Genomic DNA, 20,636 nt, shown 5'->3' with positions numbered 1-20,636 from the left:
TTTGTCACTTAATGCAAGATAGTTGGCCAAGCTCAGTCTACAGTTCAGATCTTCCCTCTTTAGTGTTGCCCAGACACCTAAATTTTCAATGGTGTAGGGCTTGTGAGATGACTTTTCCTAGGCTAAACAAAGTATTTCACCTAAGTACATTCTTACAACTTGAAATAATGGGAAAAAAAGGGCCAAGGCTCAAATTCACCAACTCACTTTAAAACTGTAAGGAACCAAACAATCCTCTGATGCCTGCAATGGAGAACCCTTGGCAATGAGGTATGAAAGGAGTGAGGGTGTGGTGGGTGTCTTCTGGTATTTCACCTGAGGATGAAGGGAGAGTGTACTATACCCAGAATAAAAGATTATATCAGTGGCAGGACTGGAGCACCTAATGGAGCATCACACATCTCAGAATGTCCCCTGTCTCTCTTCCCCAATACAGGCAGTTTTACTTCATTAATAATCTAGTCTCTGGATATTGAAATCTCAGTGTGTTTCCAAAACAGCTTCATTTATTTTCAGTATGTCATCTGGTATATCAAATAACTTTTTCTTTTATTGTTGCCAAACAGAAGTCAAATTAATTTGTTCTTGTAGGTAGAGAACTCCATTCAAAAGTTGAAAGGCTTTTTCTCTGCATATTTATAACTTGTGATGTCTAATTCTTTTTTAAGGACACGACTGAGATTTAAATACCTTTTGTGCCTAGAATTTGTGAATCACTTTCTTTTTGATCAGTGCTGGTTCATAAGCATTCGGCAGGTTTTCTGTTCTTCATGGTTTGCACAGTGGTACTTTTTTGGCTATTTTTGGTATGTTTTCTAATTTGCTTCTCTCACATAACTCATTGCTCAGTTCCTGCAATCTGTCCTTGGAAATAATGTGGGACATGGAAGAGACATGGGAAGACAAATTAAGAAAATTCAATGGACAGGTCTCTTGACCTGTCATGATCTTTGGTAGTGCTTATGAATAGTAGTCAAATTATGGTTATTTTCCCCCTTTTCATCCACTTCAGACTTCACTACATTTTCTTCTTAATCTGCACAGGCTTACCAGCGAGAAAGAGACCACTAGTATTAGCTGAAATCCATAAGGAACTGTGCCATTTTAATATGTTCTGGTAAATCTCAGGTTGGCACTATTCTGCCTGTGACATCTGTGAGAAACAACAAAGGGCAAATTTTACATTTTTAAATAATTCCCAAACCTACTAAATTTCCTACATACTAAATGGACAGTGTTATGAGGGGAACATTTTCAGTTAGAGTTTGTTCTTTTGGTGTAGGGTGTAACAAGTGAGACTGGGAAGGCCCATTTTCAAGAAGAGTGTAAGCATTTAGACATATTATCTTCTTTCACCGGACTGCTGGACACCTTGAGAGGATCAATGGCAATGAACAAATAGGAATCTCCTACACTGCAGCCCAGCCTAGCAGTGCTGAACGAAGAGTACATCTTGTCTAGCTGATAGAGCAAGACACCCTGACTCTGCAGTGCATCAGCTGGCAGAAGAAAAGGTAATGCTCGATTTGTCACTATTTTCTGTTAGCTTTTGCCCACCTTGCGCTCTGCTGAGTAGTTGTTCAGAGATAGAATACTGGAATATGGAGCTGAGCTACTCCCCATCGGATGCAGAACTTGTGGGAATGGAAAACAGAGTGGTGATCACAGCCACACACCACAGCCCTGCCAAGCCCGACTGATTCCAGTCATATTATGCTTCAACCAAAAATTTATATGTATGCTTACATATGTACACATACACACACAAATGGTTTTGCATTAAAAAAAAAACCCACTGAAATAAAAAAGCCCTGGGCCTGCAGATCAAATAGCTAGTACAGTATCCTAAAATTATGCTGGAAGGTTACTGCAATTTCCTTTCCAGACATCTGCCACATCCAGCCTCCCTTCTGAGCAGATGTAAACCAATGGAGCCAAACGACGATAAAAAGTTGTAAGGGCAACACAGTTAACGCTTGCCCCCTTAGAAAGAGAAAATGTGATTTTATCAGCATGAGCGTGTTGCTTGGGCAGCAGCCGCAGCACCACGGGGCCAGCGTTGCTCCGAGCCAAAGCTCTAGCTGTAAGAGCATCCTGGAAGAGAGCAACAGTGGAGCTACTGCTGGAAGAACCAGCTGAATGAAAATGGGCAGCCTACTTTCGTGAGGAAGCAGGTGGTTTTATTGAAATGTATGAACAGCAACATTAGTGAAAGGAGAAGGTTTGGTTACTCATGGCTGAAATAAGTTTATTCAGCCTTTGATGGGAAAACTTTTGTCTAACACATTATTCACTGGCATTATAAAAGCAGCACTGGAAAGAATGTGTTTAGTCATACCGTCTTGAAACTTGATGTCTGCTAATGCAGAATGCCAGATTTGATCCAACCTTTGAGAATGAATGAGACCATGTGAGTTGTCAGAAAACTGTGTATACTGGATCCAAGGGTCTATAATAAACACCACTCCTCCAGCTTTTAAAGAATTATTTTTTCATTTAAGAAATATGGCTAAAATACTATTACAGCAGAACTGTGGGGAAATAGGGGTTTGCGATGTAGCCATTGCCTGTGACCAAAAATTTAGAGATATCTCAATATTAAGTTAGCTCTTGTGTAACTGAAAAATTTGCCCAGAAGAGTCTTCAGATCATAGCTTGAAACTTACAGCTTTTCTTTTCAAAGTGTTTACAATTCTGGCTGAATATCTGTGTAAATGCAAGTGTTTACAATAGAGCTGCAAGTGAGACACACATTGCAGCGTTCATTATTGTGCCATAACAAATAAAGCCACCATTGCAGGATTGTGTATGACAAACATGGATTTATATGTGATTAATAAAAATGACAAGTTTCATAAACTTACCAAAACAGCAGTGGTTTTTACACTAAGTATGGTTAAAGTTTTCCCTGCAGAAACAATACTTCCATTGGTGAAATGATTGCTACATTCAAAGTACACAGCTCTAACCACATCAGCAAATACAGAGGCATTGCAAGGCATCTCCAAGCGGAACTGGCATAGCACTGATCTGGACACTTCCACATCCATTCATACATGCCTGATAATTCCTGTCCCTTTCATTACCACTTCCTTTTATAGTAAACTCCTGGGGCTGCAGGTTAATCTTGAAAAAAACATTCTGTCATGTTGCCGGATGCAATCGTAATGGAAACCTGAACACAGTTCATACACATCTGTAAACATTGAGGAGGAGTTAAGTTCCTGACTCACACATCATATATTCAGCCCTTTATAATACTGCAATTTGAAAATCCACCTACCCAGTCTGATGAATCATTCAACTATTCTTTCTCTGTGGCCCAGACAAAATTTAGTAGGGGGCTCTCTCAATGACTCTGTGACTCACTAACCTTTTTTTTTTTTTCCCCCCCTTTTGCTGCCAATGCACTCATTTAAAAGTGAAAGATCTAGCACAGTTTTGTAGGTTAACATGTGAATGCTGACTGGAAGCACTTGGTCATGATCATATTGCTGAGGTCTGCTACCACAAAATATAAACACCAACCATCTCACTGGTTTCATCTCTGACCGAGACGGTGTGTTTGCAACAGTAAAGTAATGGCTACACAGCTCACTGTGCTTTGCTGGTGGCTCAGCTCCTGAGCCAGTTTGTATCAGCACTGGGCTCTTGATGCCAGCCATGCTGCAGAGATTTACGGCAGCTGAAGACCCATCCCGCAGAATGCTGTTCCAGGTGGTGGTGAGGCAGAAGGCAAAATGTGCTGGGACTCTCCTGGCAAAACAACATGTTCACTGGAGTGTGGATCGTTTGGGATTTTACAGTAATTGGTGGGAAGATGAGAGACAAAAGGCTCCTCATGCCACAGTTGGGTGAACATTGGCAGTAAGCGGTGAAGTGGGAGAGCTGTGCTCAGATCTCAGATCTGCCAGCTTCAAAATAAACATCTTTTCTGTAACACAGCAGAGCCCTGAACCAGATCCTTTACACCCTAAACAATAATCTCAGCTAACCAGCCACTGAGACCCACCACAGGTTAAGAAACAGGTACTTTGACATATCTGTTTTTGTGAAAACTTTTGGTGTAGAGTGAAAGAAAAAAACAAAGTCCAGAACTTGCCCACAAGTGGAGCCAACAACCAGCTCCAAACCCCTGTGCCTTCCCTGGCTTGCTGCAAATCAGCAAGTGTGGAAGCCAGTGGTGTTACTGCATACTACAACCAGTGCAAAAGAGAAACTTCAGTAAAATCAAGTGCTTACTAGTCATGAATGGGCTGCCCAGGGAAGTGGTTGAGGCACCATCCCTGGAGGTATTCAAAAGACGGGTTGACGTAGTGCTTATTGATATGGTTTAGTGATAATCTTTTATCAGAGTTAGGTTGATGGTTGGAATAGATGATCTTAAAGGTCCCTTCCAACTTAGACAGTTCTATGAATCTGTGATTAATAATACAGAAGTAAACTATCTTGCCCAATTTCACAATTAGACCATGGCAATGCAGACACTGTCACAAAAACCTATGAACAACCACGACTTCAATTCAGTCCTTCATTCTCTCAAGACATCTACCACCTTGCAGAGGCTTTTCTGTGAAACATTTTTAAGTCACAGACTTGTAACAAAATACAAATTTTTATTACCAACTGGACTCTCTGATGAATGTTTTGACAGCCTATTTGCATAAAATATCTTGTCATTAAAATGAGGGTGAGAAAAATGCTCATCAATATATTTTTCACCAAGAACAGTTCTTAAGGCTTGGAAACAAAGGTCAGCCAAAATTCTGAACTCCGCTTTTAAAATATTCACTGAGAAAGGAAAAAGTATGCAAAATACATGGAAATGTACTAAAATAATAGCAATGTACTGAAGATACAAAATTTCAGAAATTGCTTGCAACATTTGTGGGTGTTTTAATTGCAAACAAAACGACTGTTTCAATGTTTACTTGAAGTTTGTCTTGTACAGTTTCAGTTATACAGAACAGCCATCTACCACTGCCCCTGAGGTCAGAGGGATTTTGTATGATCCCTCTCGCTTCAGAAAGTCAGATCATACTTTTTATTGGTTCTTTATTACAAAATCATGTGGCAGCTCTGCTAGGTGGACAGGATGAAAACTCTTAATTCATATATATGCATAGATATATATATATCTCAAATAAATAAATGTATTTATACTGACACTTAAAGATCTATGGAACAGCTCAGTAAAGTTTGGTCTCTGAACCTCACATCCAGCTTCTGTAACGCACAAACCTAATTATTTTTCTATTCAGACTACTGTAAATCAGGGACAAATATTCTGAATGTAGCCTAAAAAGAATAAAATAGAGGATCAAGACCATCCTTTAATAATGTCACAGTTGTTGTGTTAACATAAAAAGACAAGTTACCCGACTGCTTCAATTAAATGCCAAATTGTTTAAGGAAAATAAACAGACTCTGATGCTTAACACCTTTTCTGAAATGAATACTATGATTGCCAGCTGTAAAGCAGTGAAAATAACAGATTGTTGTAATCTAAGAAGTGCAAAAAAGGATGTACCATCTATCACTGTTCCAATTTATTTCTACTATTCTCTTATTTCCCCCCTTTCTCTTCCTGCTTCTGGCCTTCATGCAGATTCTGCGAGTAAACAAATTGTTCTGTATTCTCAGCCTTTGGTTTTGTGGCCTTTCCCTGATGTTGTTGTGCAAAGTTGTTGTACTGAATTACAACATTTTGTGTTCAGGAACATTGGGGCATTGGAGAACTAAAAATAAATTAAAAACAGCCAGGAGGTTGTTCTGGATTGCATTTAGTGTTTAAAGACCATAGTAAAAAAAATACTTCATGGTATGAGATAAGAAGAAAAGGGTAGTGTGAGAAGGATATGGGACTACTGACTGGCTGAGGGCAGAAAGAAAACATTTAAAATTAAAATGCTTTTTGTAGCCAAATTCCACCCTTAGATAACAATGAAATTTTGAATAAACAGAACCATGTAATCAGGTACGTGATAAAATTCCTCTGCTCTGCCTAAAGAAAGCAGCCCATCCCTTAAATGAAATTCACTCACCTGTGAATGATGTGGTATCTCTGCAAATAATCCAGGGAAAGTGCCAGCTCACAAATGTACAGTTTGACAGTTCCTTCATTAAAGTGGACGTTCTGCTGCAAATGGTAACGCAGATCACCTCCGAGTAAGAGATCAACTACCATGAACATGTCTTCCTCGTCTTGGAAAGAATACCTGGAAGAAAGAGTTACAGCTGAGATCTCAGGGTTGGTGATGCAGCCACAGCCGTGCCCTGGGTAGCTTTCTGTAAGTAGATCTATTCATGGCAAGTCCGTGGCATATAATGATTTCTCACTGCTGTGGTCCAACCCTGCAACCAGACTTTGTGGTGGACCTCTGCATATCCAGGGCAAGGTAGAGCTTGAGCTGCTGCTGTATGATGACCTTGATGGTTCTAACCATAGGTTAACACCTGAATGTCACTAAAACAGTATTTAAAATACCTTTCAGGTTTATACATTGTTAAATAACCACATACTCATACAGTTGACAAAATGGCTTACTAAACATCAGTAATAAAGTGCAAGGCCGTGAAACACACTTGGTATTCACACATGTACAATTGTAGCTCAGGGCCTATGGAAAGTATCCTGGCAGGATTGAGAGCTGCTGCCCTGGGGGTATTTTCCAGATTCAGTAAATATACACAACGTTCTATTAGCTGAGTATTTTCTCTAGCTTGCAGTGTAGCTCCAAATTCAATAAGAAATAAAACTTCAGTCTGCAACTTATATCTTATAAAATGACAAAATCTTCATGGTTTCTGAGTGAATTCTTCTGGACCCTTTCCCAGAACTGCCTGTTGAATACTCCCAGGACCAAATTCTGATCTGATTTAAATCCTGTAAATCCAAAGGTGCAGCCAGCCAATGTACAGTGTACGCATAATGCTTGGGCAAGCAGGAATTTCCATGTGTTTCTGCTTACCTTGGTTATGCTGCCATTGCTATGTTTATTTCTGATCTGAGTAATCTGACAGAAACTCTCTGGTTTTCATTTCTGAATGCAACTGTCTAAGACAGAGTATTTTAGATTTCCCAAATGGGGATTGTTGAATTCTAATATGAAGTCACTCTTCTCTTAGAGATTGTTTTAGAATTAATTTTGATGTGAAGTTATATTAGCTTATACCAGTTGTGGATATGAACTGCTGAGAGGTGATATGAAATGATAGTGCCTCTTCCATCACCTTTTGTCCCATGAGGAGTGTAATATTTGTTGGCTACGGATGTGATTCAGTTCTCCTGAACTTTAAAATATATGCTAAGGAAATGAAAAATAGCGGGCTTCCAGAAAGTCTCTGCCCACCCTTACCCCAAAAGGCAAGAAAAGTCAATATTAGATTATTTTAATTGACAATTACGTACAGTTTCACTTGCATTCCCAGGCTTGCACTTTCTGAAATGAGGCACTGCTTAGGGGTTGTCACACGTAGTTCGTTTTGAATGTAAATGCTTTCTATTCTTTCCAAACGCAGTTCTAAGAAATGAATGTCTCTAGGTATCTGCTCCTCTGTTGCATTTCTGTATGCCTGCCAATACCAGGAGGGGAAAGCCATTTTATTTGCGTTAAGCTTACTTCTCAATAAGTCAAATCTCTGAAGCAAAATAGTAAAGTAGGTGGCACATGGTGTCTGCTCACCTCCAGAGGCTCAGAATTTTATAACACACACATTAAAAAAAAAAAAAAAGAAGACTTAAATTATATTCAAATTACTCTGAACGTTGCACATTACTGAGCCTGGAGCAACTGCAAAGGGAAAGCTTAAATATGTAGTTACGTTTAAGATTTTTTTTTTCTTTTTTGATACTGCTGTTATTTTAAATGAAGTAGTTGCAGCATTGAGCAGATGTGATGAGAGATGTTATTTTTTCCCTCAGCGCTTGAGTAAAGCGTAGATTTTGTCTGGTTCCTTTTCATATTAAAAAAAAAAAAATCCAAAATGAAAATTTACAGATGAAAACTCAACTGTATAAGTGAAATATTGTGTCTAGTCTGGGACTAAAGAGCTCTCCTGGTGTCTAGAATCATATGATTACATATCAGTAAAAATGGTTCTGATGCAACTCTAATCTTGAGAAGGAAAATGTCTTGAGTCATTTCTTCAATGATTCAGGCACCGTGACGCAGAGGGTGAAGACAGGGTAAAGAGCGATTGCCTCGAACTTGCTTTGAAACTCATCCACTATTCCCATTTCTGGGAAAATGGTGAGTGTATTTGAAAGTGTACCCATGAATGTTCAGTCTAGATAAAAGAGCCATCAGAACAATCCAGAAATAAATGTGAAATCTTGTCTACAACCAGGTGAATGGAACTGGATTTTCACTCCATGTGTTTCTGCTGATGTAATCTGGCCTCCTGGTGGTCCTTTTTTGTCTCCCAAACAAGCTTTTGATGCTGCTGCAAATCGTGAATGATTTAAAAGAGAGATCAAAAAGTCAAACTGGAAAGAGCTGGTAATCTACCCCATTCTGTTATGTCAGGAAATAATACTTTGCACAGAAGAACATGCCTACAGTCAGGTGCAGAGGATTGCATGTTACTTCTTCTCACCCTCTATAACACTGTAAGAGCAACCACACTAGACTGGACTAGACATCTAACTAGCTTGGGAGTCACCAGAGAGCAGACACCCTGGAAGAAGCAACATTCTGGAGATATATAAAGCTTTCTTCCAGGACTCAACCAGTCTCCATGCATTCATGGCTCCAGGATTTTCTGGGACTCTGGCATCTCTGGGGATCCAGTCTGGGATAATAAGAGATGGTTTTGTTCTGGGACCTGTTGACTCATTAGCGAATGATTGGTTTCCTGCTACTACACCTTGCACCTCAGGTAAAAATATTAAGGCACATACAATCCCCACAGAGTTACAATGCTCCCAGGGGTGACTGTTCCTCTAGAAAATAGTTTTTTGAAAGCAAAAAGACAAAGAAACCAAAACCGAACCTGAAGAAATTCATAAGTATGGCTAATGTTTGTACTCATCAGTCTTCCTGTATCTGTCATGATGTATGAATGGAGCACAGGCCAGTTTTATTTAGACATTGAAGCTAGAATAATGCACATGGAGACACAGCTCTTGAGGAACTGTGTATAACCTCTCAGATGTTCACTTCCTTTACTTGGAGACAGATTTTTCTTTCATTTATATTCATATACAACTGTGATAACTCTGTTGATCCTGTCAGAAGTGTTGTATACCAGTGTAGTTAAGAAAAAAGCTGTATAGGTCTAGTTTGAAAACATGATGCTGTGGATATTCAGTATATCATCAGACTTTTTCACCCACTTTAAATTATATCGCACCTGACAAACACCATTATGCTAATCATACGCATATAGCCATGAATAATTCTGTGTTCCCTGCATAGTCAATACATTTGGGTCAAACCTGTGTGGATGGCATTTCTCTGACTATCTGGGTCAGATCAGAGTGCAACTAAAGGTGCTGCAAACAAGACCATTCCAAAAGATTTTCTGAAGGGTGAGTTAGTTTATCCCAGTGAAGTCACATGTCTAAGACCTAAAGGAGACCTTGGACAGCAGAGGGCCTCTGGAGCTGATGGCCACTCCACTAAATAGCTCCTGCAGCTACACATTTTTAGGCTACGGATCACAGGGCAGGAGTTACTCCAGGTCCTGCTGGGTACTGGACACTGTTGCTCCCGCTCTGCACTAAAGACTCAGAGGACTGGGTGTACCAGCTCCTGACTGGTTTCATTTGTCATGGTCACAAACAGTCTTGTCCTCTGTCTCTCTCCCTTATACAAATCCAGCATTCTTTCTTTACACAAGAAATTAAGTATTCCCTTTTGGCTGCTAGCTTTTTCAATATTTCAAGAAATAAGTGGTTTTGATTTATTGGTCTAAGAATTTAAATTGACAGCAAGTGAAATATTGGCCACGGGAAAAATGAGTCTTTGAAAATATTGCTGCAGGTTGGGGAGGGGCTGGTGGCAAATCAGCCCGGTGGAGATTAGTTTTTTGAGTAAGCACTGTAATTTTACTTTTGTAAGCTTCTTATCTGCTCAAAGGCAAATGACATATAAAAGGGCTGATTGGTTTTTGAAGTAAAATCAGAGGTTGTTTAGAATTTTTATGTTAACCAGGTAACTGAGAAATACTTACTGAATGAATTATAACATTGTGACTGATATTGAATACCAAAAATACATTACTAAATTACTGTAAAGACAAAGTTTTAATCCTCCTTGAAATGAAAGACGAAATGACTTGGAGTGAATTTCTTGTTGTTGTTTCTTATTTTTGTTTGTTTTTTTTAAGTAGTGCCACGAACCAGTTGTAGGAAAACTGTTCTAATTACAGAGCTAGTCTCTTCTTTCTCTTGCTTGAAGAAAAGTTTTAATGCATTAGAATAAGCTTTCTCTAAATTAAGATAAAATAATAATGCCCCTAGCAACAACGAATTGGATTTTTGATTATCTTCAGACTGGAAGATAAACTACCATAGAACAAAACCCTCCATGGAAACAAATTTAAACAAAACACTTTCTGAATAAGTTATATCTGTTTCCATATTTATATCTGTATATTTGTTTTAATAATATCTATTTTTTGTATTTATACCATATTGGTATTTATTATTTGTATCTCTGTCTTCACAAAAGCAGTTACAGATGAATTATTAAGATTGTTTTTCCCCTTTGTATTCCTTCATCTTAGTTAGCTAGGGTAATTTTTCATTGAAATCCTGCCAGATGAGGCACCCAGAGTTCTTGTTTTATATGTATTACCTGGGGAAAAGGACATCATGATGGATATTTTATATATTACTTTAAGAGGAAAAACAAATCACAAAAATCTCATCATTAAGCCCAAACCAAACTTCATAAATCCGAGGTAATCAGTTAAAGCAAGATTTGCATACTTCAGACATTCAGATAATACCTCTGCTTCATACTGAACATGATAAATGATAAAGTCTTGGTAGCTCCGAATTAGAAATTTAAAGAAAGATATTTTTTTTTTCCAGTTCTCCCCTGTAGTATTAAGGGGAGGAGGTAATTTTTTTAGTGACATGAAACCCTAATGACTGTAGATTATCCCAGTGTAGATATAGATGTCCCAGAACAGTGCAAAGCAGAGAACTGTAACAGTGCATCGGTTCCTAACTTTGCAATCAAAACAAGGAATGCCAAAGGCTTGGGAAGAACTAGACTTGTGTCTTGGTGTCTTGCAGGTTCCCTCTGCAAGCCCTTCTCAATACCTGTTGCAGACCTGCTCAGCATTGTCCTGGATTAGCAAAACTTTGAGGAACCTTTCAAACACAGACAGATCCCAGCAGGGAAAACTTCCATAAGCCAATTCAGCTTGTCCAAGAGAAAGCAGGCAGGTTATAGTTTGACCCTCCTTAACTGATCAGATTGGTCTTCCTGAGAGAAATCCTGTGGCTGTGTCTGCACTACTTAATGCAATCTCCTGGAGATGTCTGAACTAGGTCCAAAGAAACCATCTCACCTGGGCACAGGTTTAGTTTTGGAAACACAGCGTTGCCCCTTTTGTGAAAGCAGAGTTTATTCTCTCTGGCATCAGTTAGGCTAATCTGGCTTCCTGAGACCAAGCCAGCACCTCTGTGCGGTGTTGTGTGAATGTGTTGCTTCTCCGGGAAGAGTCACCTCCGCTTACAGTGGTTCACTGATGCTGCAGTCTTGAGTGGCAAGATGGGTTTTGAATTACCCATTGCCACCACCACTGTTCATCAATGAGAATTTCCTTTTTTAGGAAAAATTGTTCAAAAGTAGATTTTTAACTTCACAAAGGAGTGTAAATGCCAGAGCCCTTATCCCAAACCAGGCTCACAAGACTCGAAGCTCTGGTGTTTCCAGGGGTCTCCAGATCTCCTTGAGCCTTTGTCTCACAATAAATTTTCCAGAAGCAGTTGACTGCCAATACTACAGCAATCTTCTAGGAAACTGTGCCAGTAAGCTGTGGATCTCAAGGACTGGGAGACTCTTTTTGGAAGGAACAGCAAAGCTGAAAACTGGGACCTTTACTTAAGGACAAGCTTTTGAATGAAGACCTGCTTTCTCCTGCAAAACCAATGTGAAGCATCATGTTACCACAGATGATTCTGCTTGGCTTTCGGATAAAGGAAACAAATTTTTACCAGCAAAATACTAACTGACTGTCTCTGTTTTTACATTATATATAGTTCTACATGACTTTTAACTTAAAGGAATCTCTTGCTACATTGCTAAAGAGAAGGAAATCAATGGTGCAGCTGTATTTGCATAATAAAGATGCCCAGTGAATGTCATGAACATACTGAAACAAGACTGGTTTCTCTAGAGCTCTTGCACAAAAGAAGAATGCGTAGAAAGTGCTTCTAGAAAGAGAAGAATAGAAGAAGCTATTAGGGTGTCTCTAGGAAATATGAGGTGAAATGGTCAGGGCAGCACACTCTCAAGACTACATGAAGGCACAACAACCACAGCTGCAGGTGAGGCAGGGTGACGGGGATGTGGCTCCCAGCTGAACTGCCCCTTCACCCTTCCAATGCGAGCACCGCTCCAGGACCTTTCCCAGTTCTTCTGCTTGTCCTCAGAGCGTTTGAGGGCAGAGAAAACTTTTCTGTGCTCTCTGCATGACACAGAGTGTAGAGAAGTCACCAAGTACCTATGTGCTGATAATATGACATTTACTAAGATTAATGTTCCAAGTAACTGGGATCCCGTATTCAACTGCCTTGTCATTTGTACAAGCAGAGTTTATATACAAAGGGAGTTACATTTTTCTGGGATAGAAAAGCAGCATTTTCTCTTTCCTTTATAAAACAAAATGTGCTGCAAGTGTATAGCACACAGCATTATTGCACTTATTTACCTGAAAGAAACAAAAAACTGAACAAGAAAGGAAAAGAAATACCAGTTGGTAGTCTGTTTGTAGCTTATGACAAGCGGTATGTATCAGATATCAGAGAAACTGAAGAAAAATAAAGGTTCAAAACTCCCTGGTATTGCACCATACCTGGTGGAATATAATATAGGTATAGTATAGGCTGGTGTAGTTGCCCAAAATAGTAACTTTGTTCTTTCATAGATCAAATCATTACAAACCTGCCTGTGCTTAAAAGGTACACTGAAAACTATTATACCCACTGTGACTGAGAATAGCAAATACTTATCTTTGAATTACATATTTTATAAAATAAGCTGTTCAAGCTAATCAAAGTAACATCAAGTTTGTGTGTTCTGCCAGCTAAGGTCAAGTCTCAAGAGACCAACCCCCAAGATTTAGGAACTTCGTAAATGCACGTGTACAAGTGTTATGAAGGAATGTTGGAAACGTTCCTTCACAATGTCTGCTTTGTTTACCCTTCTATAGATTTCTTTTGTCCTTTTGGAAAAAGGAAAAACATTGGTTATTGGGATTTGTAATTTGTGCTTGCGAAATATTTAATAGAAGTTGTGAAGAAATGGAAATACATTTATTTCCAAACTCAGAAAGACAAGTCATTTCTCCAAATGCTGTTAAGAACAAAGGATGATTAATTCCTTTATTTCTTTATAAATATATAAAAATATATTTCAGGATTATGTAAACAAATCTTTTGAGAACATGAAAACCCTTCTATAAAGAATTAAGTTGTTTATGCTTATTTGAAACATTTCTTTATAAATATATAAAAATATATTTCAGGATTATGTAAAAAAATCTTCTGAGAACATGAAAATCCTTTTATAAAGAATTAAGTTGTTGATTATGTAAACAAATCTTTTGAGAACATGAAAACCCTTCTATAAAGAATTAAGTTGTTTATGCTTATTTGAAACACCTTTTCGAATTCTACTTAGTTCTGCTGTGACCAAAGGGGAGACAAGAAAAATGACTAAATAAAAAATAACCTGAAATGGAATTGAAAGATGCCGAGAATTTCTGTCTTAACAAAGGTAGTAAGAGACATGTTACAGACTTACTGGCATAATATATATTCATATAACCACCGCCAATTAATATTAGCTCCCAACCAGCTAAGCCTTGTAAATTAGAGACAATTTAGTATTCATCCACACATGAAGGAAAAGTCTTTTTCCCCCTCCAGGAGGTTGAGGAGATAAGGCCACAAACCCTCTCTGATCTGAGAAACAACTGCTCCTCATTCCCATGTGCACTGCCACAGCATTTGGCTCAGCTCATCGTTACCTACACAACCGTGCAACAGGCAGAAAAGAACAGCAATGAACTAAACATATAAAAGCAAAATGCAAAATCAATAACTGCCATTTCATGTTTTACTGTGCACTTTGCCTTTAACTCCTGAAATAAACCTCATTTATGTATTTTTACATGTGTAAACTACAATCAATGCTGTTTTGAACTGTTAAAGTTCTTTGTGAGTCCTGATTGTTTGAGTTGGTTTGCCATATAGCAGCTCATCTTTTACTCCTTCATTCTGTTCTAATCAACCAATGCTTTGGTCCCTCCAAGGGAAGCTTCTTTATTTCTTCCTCTGATTTTGCACATCCTAGCAAAGGATGAGGTCATTTGAAATGGGGGTTATGGTAATAACTATGGCCATTTTCCTTATCCTTAGTCATGATGTCCTCTCTGGTATGGTAGAGAAACCATGTGATTAAATGTTGGTGGTCATCTACTAAATTAGAAGGAGTTCTTACTCTTTAGACTGTTTTGTGTTCCTGTAGACTAGGGGTGAAGAGCTTACAGCCAGGGGTTGCATATGGCCCACAGTCACATGAGATACACATCTTTTACATTCTGATTGATTAGCGTTTGCTGAACATTAAGACAGATACACAGTATGATTTTGGATGGAAGGGCTCCCTGGACGTCAACAAGTCCAGCCTCCTGCCTGAAGCATGGCTAATTTCAAATTTAGGTCAGGTTGCCCAGGATTTTGCCCAAGGCAGTTTTGAAGATCTCCAAGGATGGAAATTCCACAGCCTCTCCAAGAAGTGTGTTCCAGCCACTCATTGAATTTTGAAGAGACTTTTTACCTGTATCAAGTTGGGATTTCTCTTGCTGCACAGTGTCACTCTTGTCACTCATCCTTTCAGTTTAGATCTCTTTTTAAATGAGTTTTTCTCTGACTGTAGATCTTGCTGTCTTTATGTCATCACCAACAGTGTCACTCTTGTCACTCATCCTTTCAGTGTAGATCTCTTTTTAAAGAGTTTTTCTCTGACTATAGATCTTGCTGTCTTTATGTCATCACCACTATGCCCTTGTGTAGGAGAAGACTGCAGTTAGTTCCATTCCTCAGCTCAGCAGCATCATGTCCCAGCTCTAACCCAAGAGTAATGTTACTTCTCCAAATCTTGAAGACAAGGGCTGGATGAACTTATTCCAAGAAATACCACTGCAGGTGGTCACTTTGGAGACAATGAGTGACCCTTAACGAACATTTGTTTGAGGTCTAGAAAGTGTCAGACTAATAGGATGAATTTTTACTGCACTATAAATGACTGAAAGTAGAAAAACTACCACACTGCCACACTGCTAGCAATTGCTATGACTCTGACAACGTTTTTATTCCTATATATTAAGTGATCCATTTTTCCACATGGTATATTTCTAGAAGTGCTTTCTGACAATTTGTTTTTCAGGAGAAAATTAATTACTTTTCTGGCTCATTTGCTTGTACGCTTGTAGATTTAATGGCATCATGTAATGATAAAGTCTGCGTTGTCTCAAATATTATTAAACCAGTGATAAAGTAAGGCTTGCAAATGAGTGCAAAATAAGCTCATGTCTCAGTCTATTTGTTTAGAATTTTTAGCAGACTTAGATGCAATATTGTTGAAGCTCAATTTAATTGTTCTGCTATCACAAAAAACATGGCAGCTTTCACCAAGTTTTACTTCCTGAGTCCAAAGTCAGCTTCCTTCTTTATCACATTTTTTCCAAGTGTTTTATCTTTCAAATGTATATATGTATCTTTCATATACATATATATTTAGATATAGTCTCCACTATCTCCTGTTCTATATATACCCTTTTTTACGGTAGGTACATCACAATTACATGAGAGCTCTATTCTGGTTGAGCAAATAAGAGCATATATAGAAGGCACTTCGGATTTGCTGATATTCTCAACTGAATGCAGTCTCTAAAATCCATTCAGCTGTGTTGGAGAAGTGCTGTGACTGGCTATACTTGTACTTAGCAAATGTTCGCCAAGTTCTTCATTATCATTTTGTGTTATTATCACTGCCAATTTATGTCACTTCACATGCACGTGGCACTACAGCAGTAGCAATTATTTGTATAGTGCCAACTAGTCTCTCTTCTCCCTTGCTTGTCTCAAACACATCCAATTAAAGCAAGCAACAGACAGCATATGTGAAGAACTCAGGGAAACTGCTCACACAAATAAGTGCCTCACTACCAACACAGGAAACAGCTCCCAAGAAAAGCAGGTTCTTGGGAAAGAAGTGGACAAGGAAAAAGTTCATTGGGAATAGCGGAGTGAAAACATGGACTGAATTTGGGATGCAAGTCCAGAGCTCAGTCTTCAACTTGCAGATCTCGGTATATTTGTAACTTACGGTCCATCTCAATGAATAGAAAAGAAAGCGAAGGCAGTAGGAAGCCAGCATGGATAAGCATGAGATACTAACTGAACTCAAACAGATGTACAAGAGGTGCATTTTTCATATGAGACCATTTTTCATATGAGAAAAAGCTGGGAGAGCTGGGACTCTTCAGCTTGGAGAAGAGAAGGCTCAGAGGAGATCTTATCAATATGTATAAATACCTGATGGGCCAGAATGAAGAAGAGGGAGACAGACTCTTCTCAGTGGTGCACAGTGACAGGACAATACGAAATGGGCACAAATTAAAACATATGAATTCCTTCTGAACACAAGGAAATAATTCTTCACTGTAAGGGTTGTCAAACATTGGAACAGGTTTCCCAGAGAAACTATGGTCTTCATTTGGGGAGATACTAAAATCCCAACTGAGCAACCTGCCTTAGGTGAGTCTGCTTGATCTTGGGATTTGGATTAGATAAACTCAAGAAGTCTCCTCGAAATTAAACAAATTCGTGATTCTGTGATCTTTTCATTACAGCAGCTAACTGATCGGCTTTCTAAACTGGGGGTACATGCAATAAAACAAGTGTTGAAGAACAGACTTTGAGCAAATATTTGTCTCTTGGAGAATTTCCTCTGTTTCTGTTCTTTTCTCACAACCTCATTATTTGAGGTTCACAATACTTAATTTAGTGGAAGATTAAAAAAAAAATAGTTACCAACATTTCCAAATAGAGATAAGCACTAATTACTAAACAAGAATTTCAACCAGACCAAATAACCTAAAGTTTCACAGTATTTAACTATAAGCATTTGTGGGGCAACAGCAGCTGATGAAAAAAGTCTATTGCAAGTCTGGACTCATACTTTGGTGAAACCCAAAGTTCAGCAGTCAAACTTGTTATAGATTACAACAAATGATGTTCAAACCCTCTCTATTTTTAACTTCAAACACTGTTCTCTTTTAGAGACAATTTTATAAGAGTCTTTTTTCAGGTTTATGAAACAGAGAAACATCAAAGTTGCAGCACCCACCATTAAGCTTCAATCATAACAAAATTTAACCTTCGGCACATGAAAAACTTCACTGAATGAAAAACAAACATACATATTTTGGAGTTAAGAATAGGCATAAGTCTTTGCTGTGTATAACTTTAGACGCTGCAGTGATTGTTTATGTCCATCTGTGTGCATGAGACACTTTGCACAGGTTGAGGGGCTTAAAATAATGCTTTTCTTTTTTATTTATTTAGGCATTAACCTGGTTTTCCTCTGAGCTACATGAAAACCTTCATTTTTTACATGCCGGCCTTGCACACATACACCTTCTGTAGCTAATTGTTTCACTGAAATTGAACAGATTTCCAACTATACCCTTTCGTCTGCCTGACTTTACTGTAGACAAAAACCTCTCTGCTACTGCAATGAATGGTTCATCTTTTTGGTTTTGTTAGAAATACCCAGACAGTTTTCTGCAGAGTTTCCTCTACTCTGATACTATCCCTGGTGAATAAAAGCAGCTACTTTAAAGGTTTCACCCAAGCAACTCCTCCTATTTTCTGTAAATAAATTAGTTAATTTAAAACTGTGGTGCAGGTGCTGAAGCATAATGTCATCAATCATATGTAGATGGCTACTAACATTTTCAGTGAAACCAGGTATTCCTCTTAGTATGATGTACAACTTCTTTTAATTGTGAACATTTCAAAAATAAATTAAATAAGTTGGACTGAAACTGTTGAATTTTTACTAGCTCATTTCAGGCTTACCTTCTTAATTGGCATGCAAGTTATTTTGCATGCTTTCCAGGCCCAAAAGACAGAGCAGAAATCTAAACAATAATGTGAAGAATGTAGCACAGAGCAAATCAAGCTTATTGTCTCTGTCACTTCAACTGAAGACAGATAGCTGTTTTCAGTTTGAACTTTTTTCCCCACAAAAATTTCCTTACAATCGATTCTTCTGGAAGGAATGTAGCATAGCACTGGGATTTAAGGGATTCCCCAAGCAGCGTGAGCATACATGAAACAACCTTTTATTTTTACTATTGTTTGTCACCCATACACCAAATCTAAAAGAAACCTTGGAAAACATAGAAATAAAGAGGTTTTGGTTTGCTTTCTAGAACGTTAGTCATAAATCCAACTGGACAAGAACTCAACTTACTAGAATTGAGCTGCTTAGACCTAGTTTTGCCCTTCAGGCATGTGATTAATCTGCTTTGGGTTCAAAGGGTAGTTTCTCTAGGATGGCTGTGTACTAAGTAGATGTTAGGATCACAGGTGAGCTATCTGCTCCCTAGAGATTCTTTTTTTTTTTCCCATTGATTACAGAGGTAGCCAAGGGTATGAGACTGATGTCTGAAGTCAGCTGGGAAGAATTCAAGTCCTCTAGAGCTTGTCTTTTCTGTTTTGGGAAGTCCCTACTATGATCAGGGTATGACCTTTTTAGTGCTACAGAAGGGTTGATAAATATGACTGTCAGTGAACATTTTTTTGTTGGATCAGCAAAAGATAATATTTCTTACTTATGCTGGTCTTACAAATGATGAGTTGCTTCCTTTAACTCTGGTGCATATCTTTCTCTGATCACTTAATTGATTTTACATTTAGTTCCAGGAAAACAGACCTTCACCTAGTCACATTGAAAAGAGAGGAATGGTATTAAGTTGCAAATGCAATATGTTATACTGCATAATTCAGGAAGAAGGCAAATAATGAAAACTTCCTTAATTTTCTGTCTCTATTCCTCAACCCCTTCTGAAAAAACTTTTGGTTAATGTTCAATTTCATGTAAATGACACATTTTTCTTTAACAAGAAAAAGATTTACTGCAAGGAGACATGAAAAGAGTGAAGAGCCCTTTACGTTAGGGATCCTAAAGTAAGGAGGAGACGTTTTAAGGCAGTTACACATACAGGAATAATTAAAATTAAACAACAGTAGGCACCTTCCCTGCACTTTTTAAAAAAAAAAATTTTATATTGCTGTATCTAAGTTAATACCAGCATACCAGACAAACCTAAAAGAAGAAAAGCTGCTCAAAAATCTCCTGTTTAACACATCTTACTCTCATATATTGACAAGCAACTGTGTTGGCACACAAACTGTAATGATCAGACACTCAGCTGGTCACAAAGTAACCTGCATTGGCTCACTTCACTGTAAGGATGGAGGCTAGAACATACATATGGCTAGTTTTCAGCTGTCAGCCTTTTAAACTAAATTAATATGAATACAAGCAGTCAGATAAACAAACCCCAAGATTCTTAGTGTTCTGTTTCATGGCAGTTCTTGTGCCACACTCATCCCCACAGGAGCTGAGCGGCTTCCATCATTATTTTGTGTACGTGCCACATGTTCATGTGCCCTTCTTTTCTTAGCATGTGAAGTGGAACATCTTCCCTTCCAAGAGCTTTTGGATCTTTTTTTTGTTTTCTGAAATACACAGCACTGTGAGCACTGTGTTAGAAAAGTCGTACCATGCTCACAGCAGTAAGAGGTGAAGTTTGATACAGCCCTCGGATGCTGGGCAATGCTATGTCTCTAAAGAAAAAAGGAAAAAACTATTAATTCATCCAAGTTCAGTGTCGTGAACTAACCAAAGCTCTGGGTGCACTGCATGGCAGCCAGGAGAATGGCAAACACTGCTAGGTTAGGTCCTCCTCGCAACATCCTCCAAGCAGAGCACCTGGCAAAAATCAAGAATGTGCTTCTTGGACCCATCTGCCCAAAAAACATGATTTTGTGATCTCATCATGTGAAAACAGTAACAAACTCTAATTCTGCCTATTTTCTCTTTGTTTAAATTTTCTGGGAACTACTGTCAATGATTCATTGTTCTTTATTTACTGTAACTGCCACCAAAGAGCAATATTTTTGTCATGGCAGAATTTTATTTCAGAATATGAATAATCAGATCTTATTTCCACTCTTAGATTCAGCATCTTGTTTTTCCAATTCCAATTACGGTCACAATAAATGTTAAGATTTGTTATAAAACTGAGAGAACTCTTGTCTTCTTAGTTGAGTTTATCATGTTGATTCAGAGCAATTGCAAAGAAGGAACTTCAGT

At 38.4% G+C, this 20,636-nt stretch overlaps 1 protein-coding gene across 2 annotated transcripts in view; it reads right to left on the bottom strand.

The window, feature by feature from the left end:
- Window positions 1-20,636, bottom strand: part of STK32B (serine/threonine kinase 32B) — a 168,611-nt gene that overhangs the window by 72,884 nt on the left and 75,091 nt on the right. For both annotated transcript variants that reach the window (XM_014966735.1, XM_014966736.1), the window contains one exon: window positions 6,045-6,218. In XM_014966735.1, the coding sequence (XP_014822221.1) occupies window positions 6,045-6,218 (174 nt within the window). The remainder of the gene's footprint in view (window positions 1-6,044; window positions 6,219-20,636) is intronic.

This window comes from Calidris pugnax, unplaced genomic scaffold (assembly GCF_001431845.1).
Source record: "Calidris pugnax isolate Ruff unplaced genomic scaffold, ASM143184v1 scaffold14, whole genome shotgun sequence".
NCBI classification, from domain to species: domain Eukaryota; kingdom Metazoa; phylum Chordata; class Aves; order Charadriiformes; family Scolopacidae; genus Calidris; species Calidris pugnax.
The sequence above is the reverse complement of the archived record's forward strand: the minus strand, read 5'-3'. Positions and strand labels throughout refer to the sequence as shown.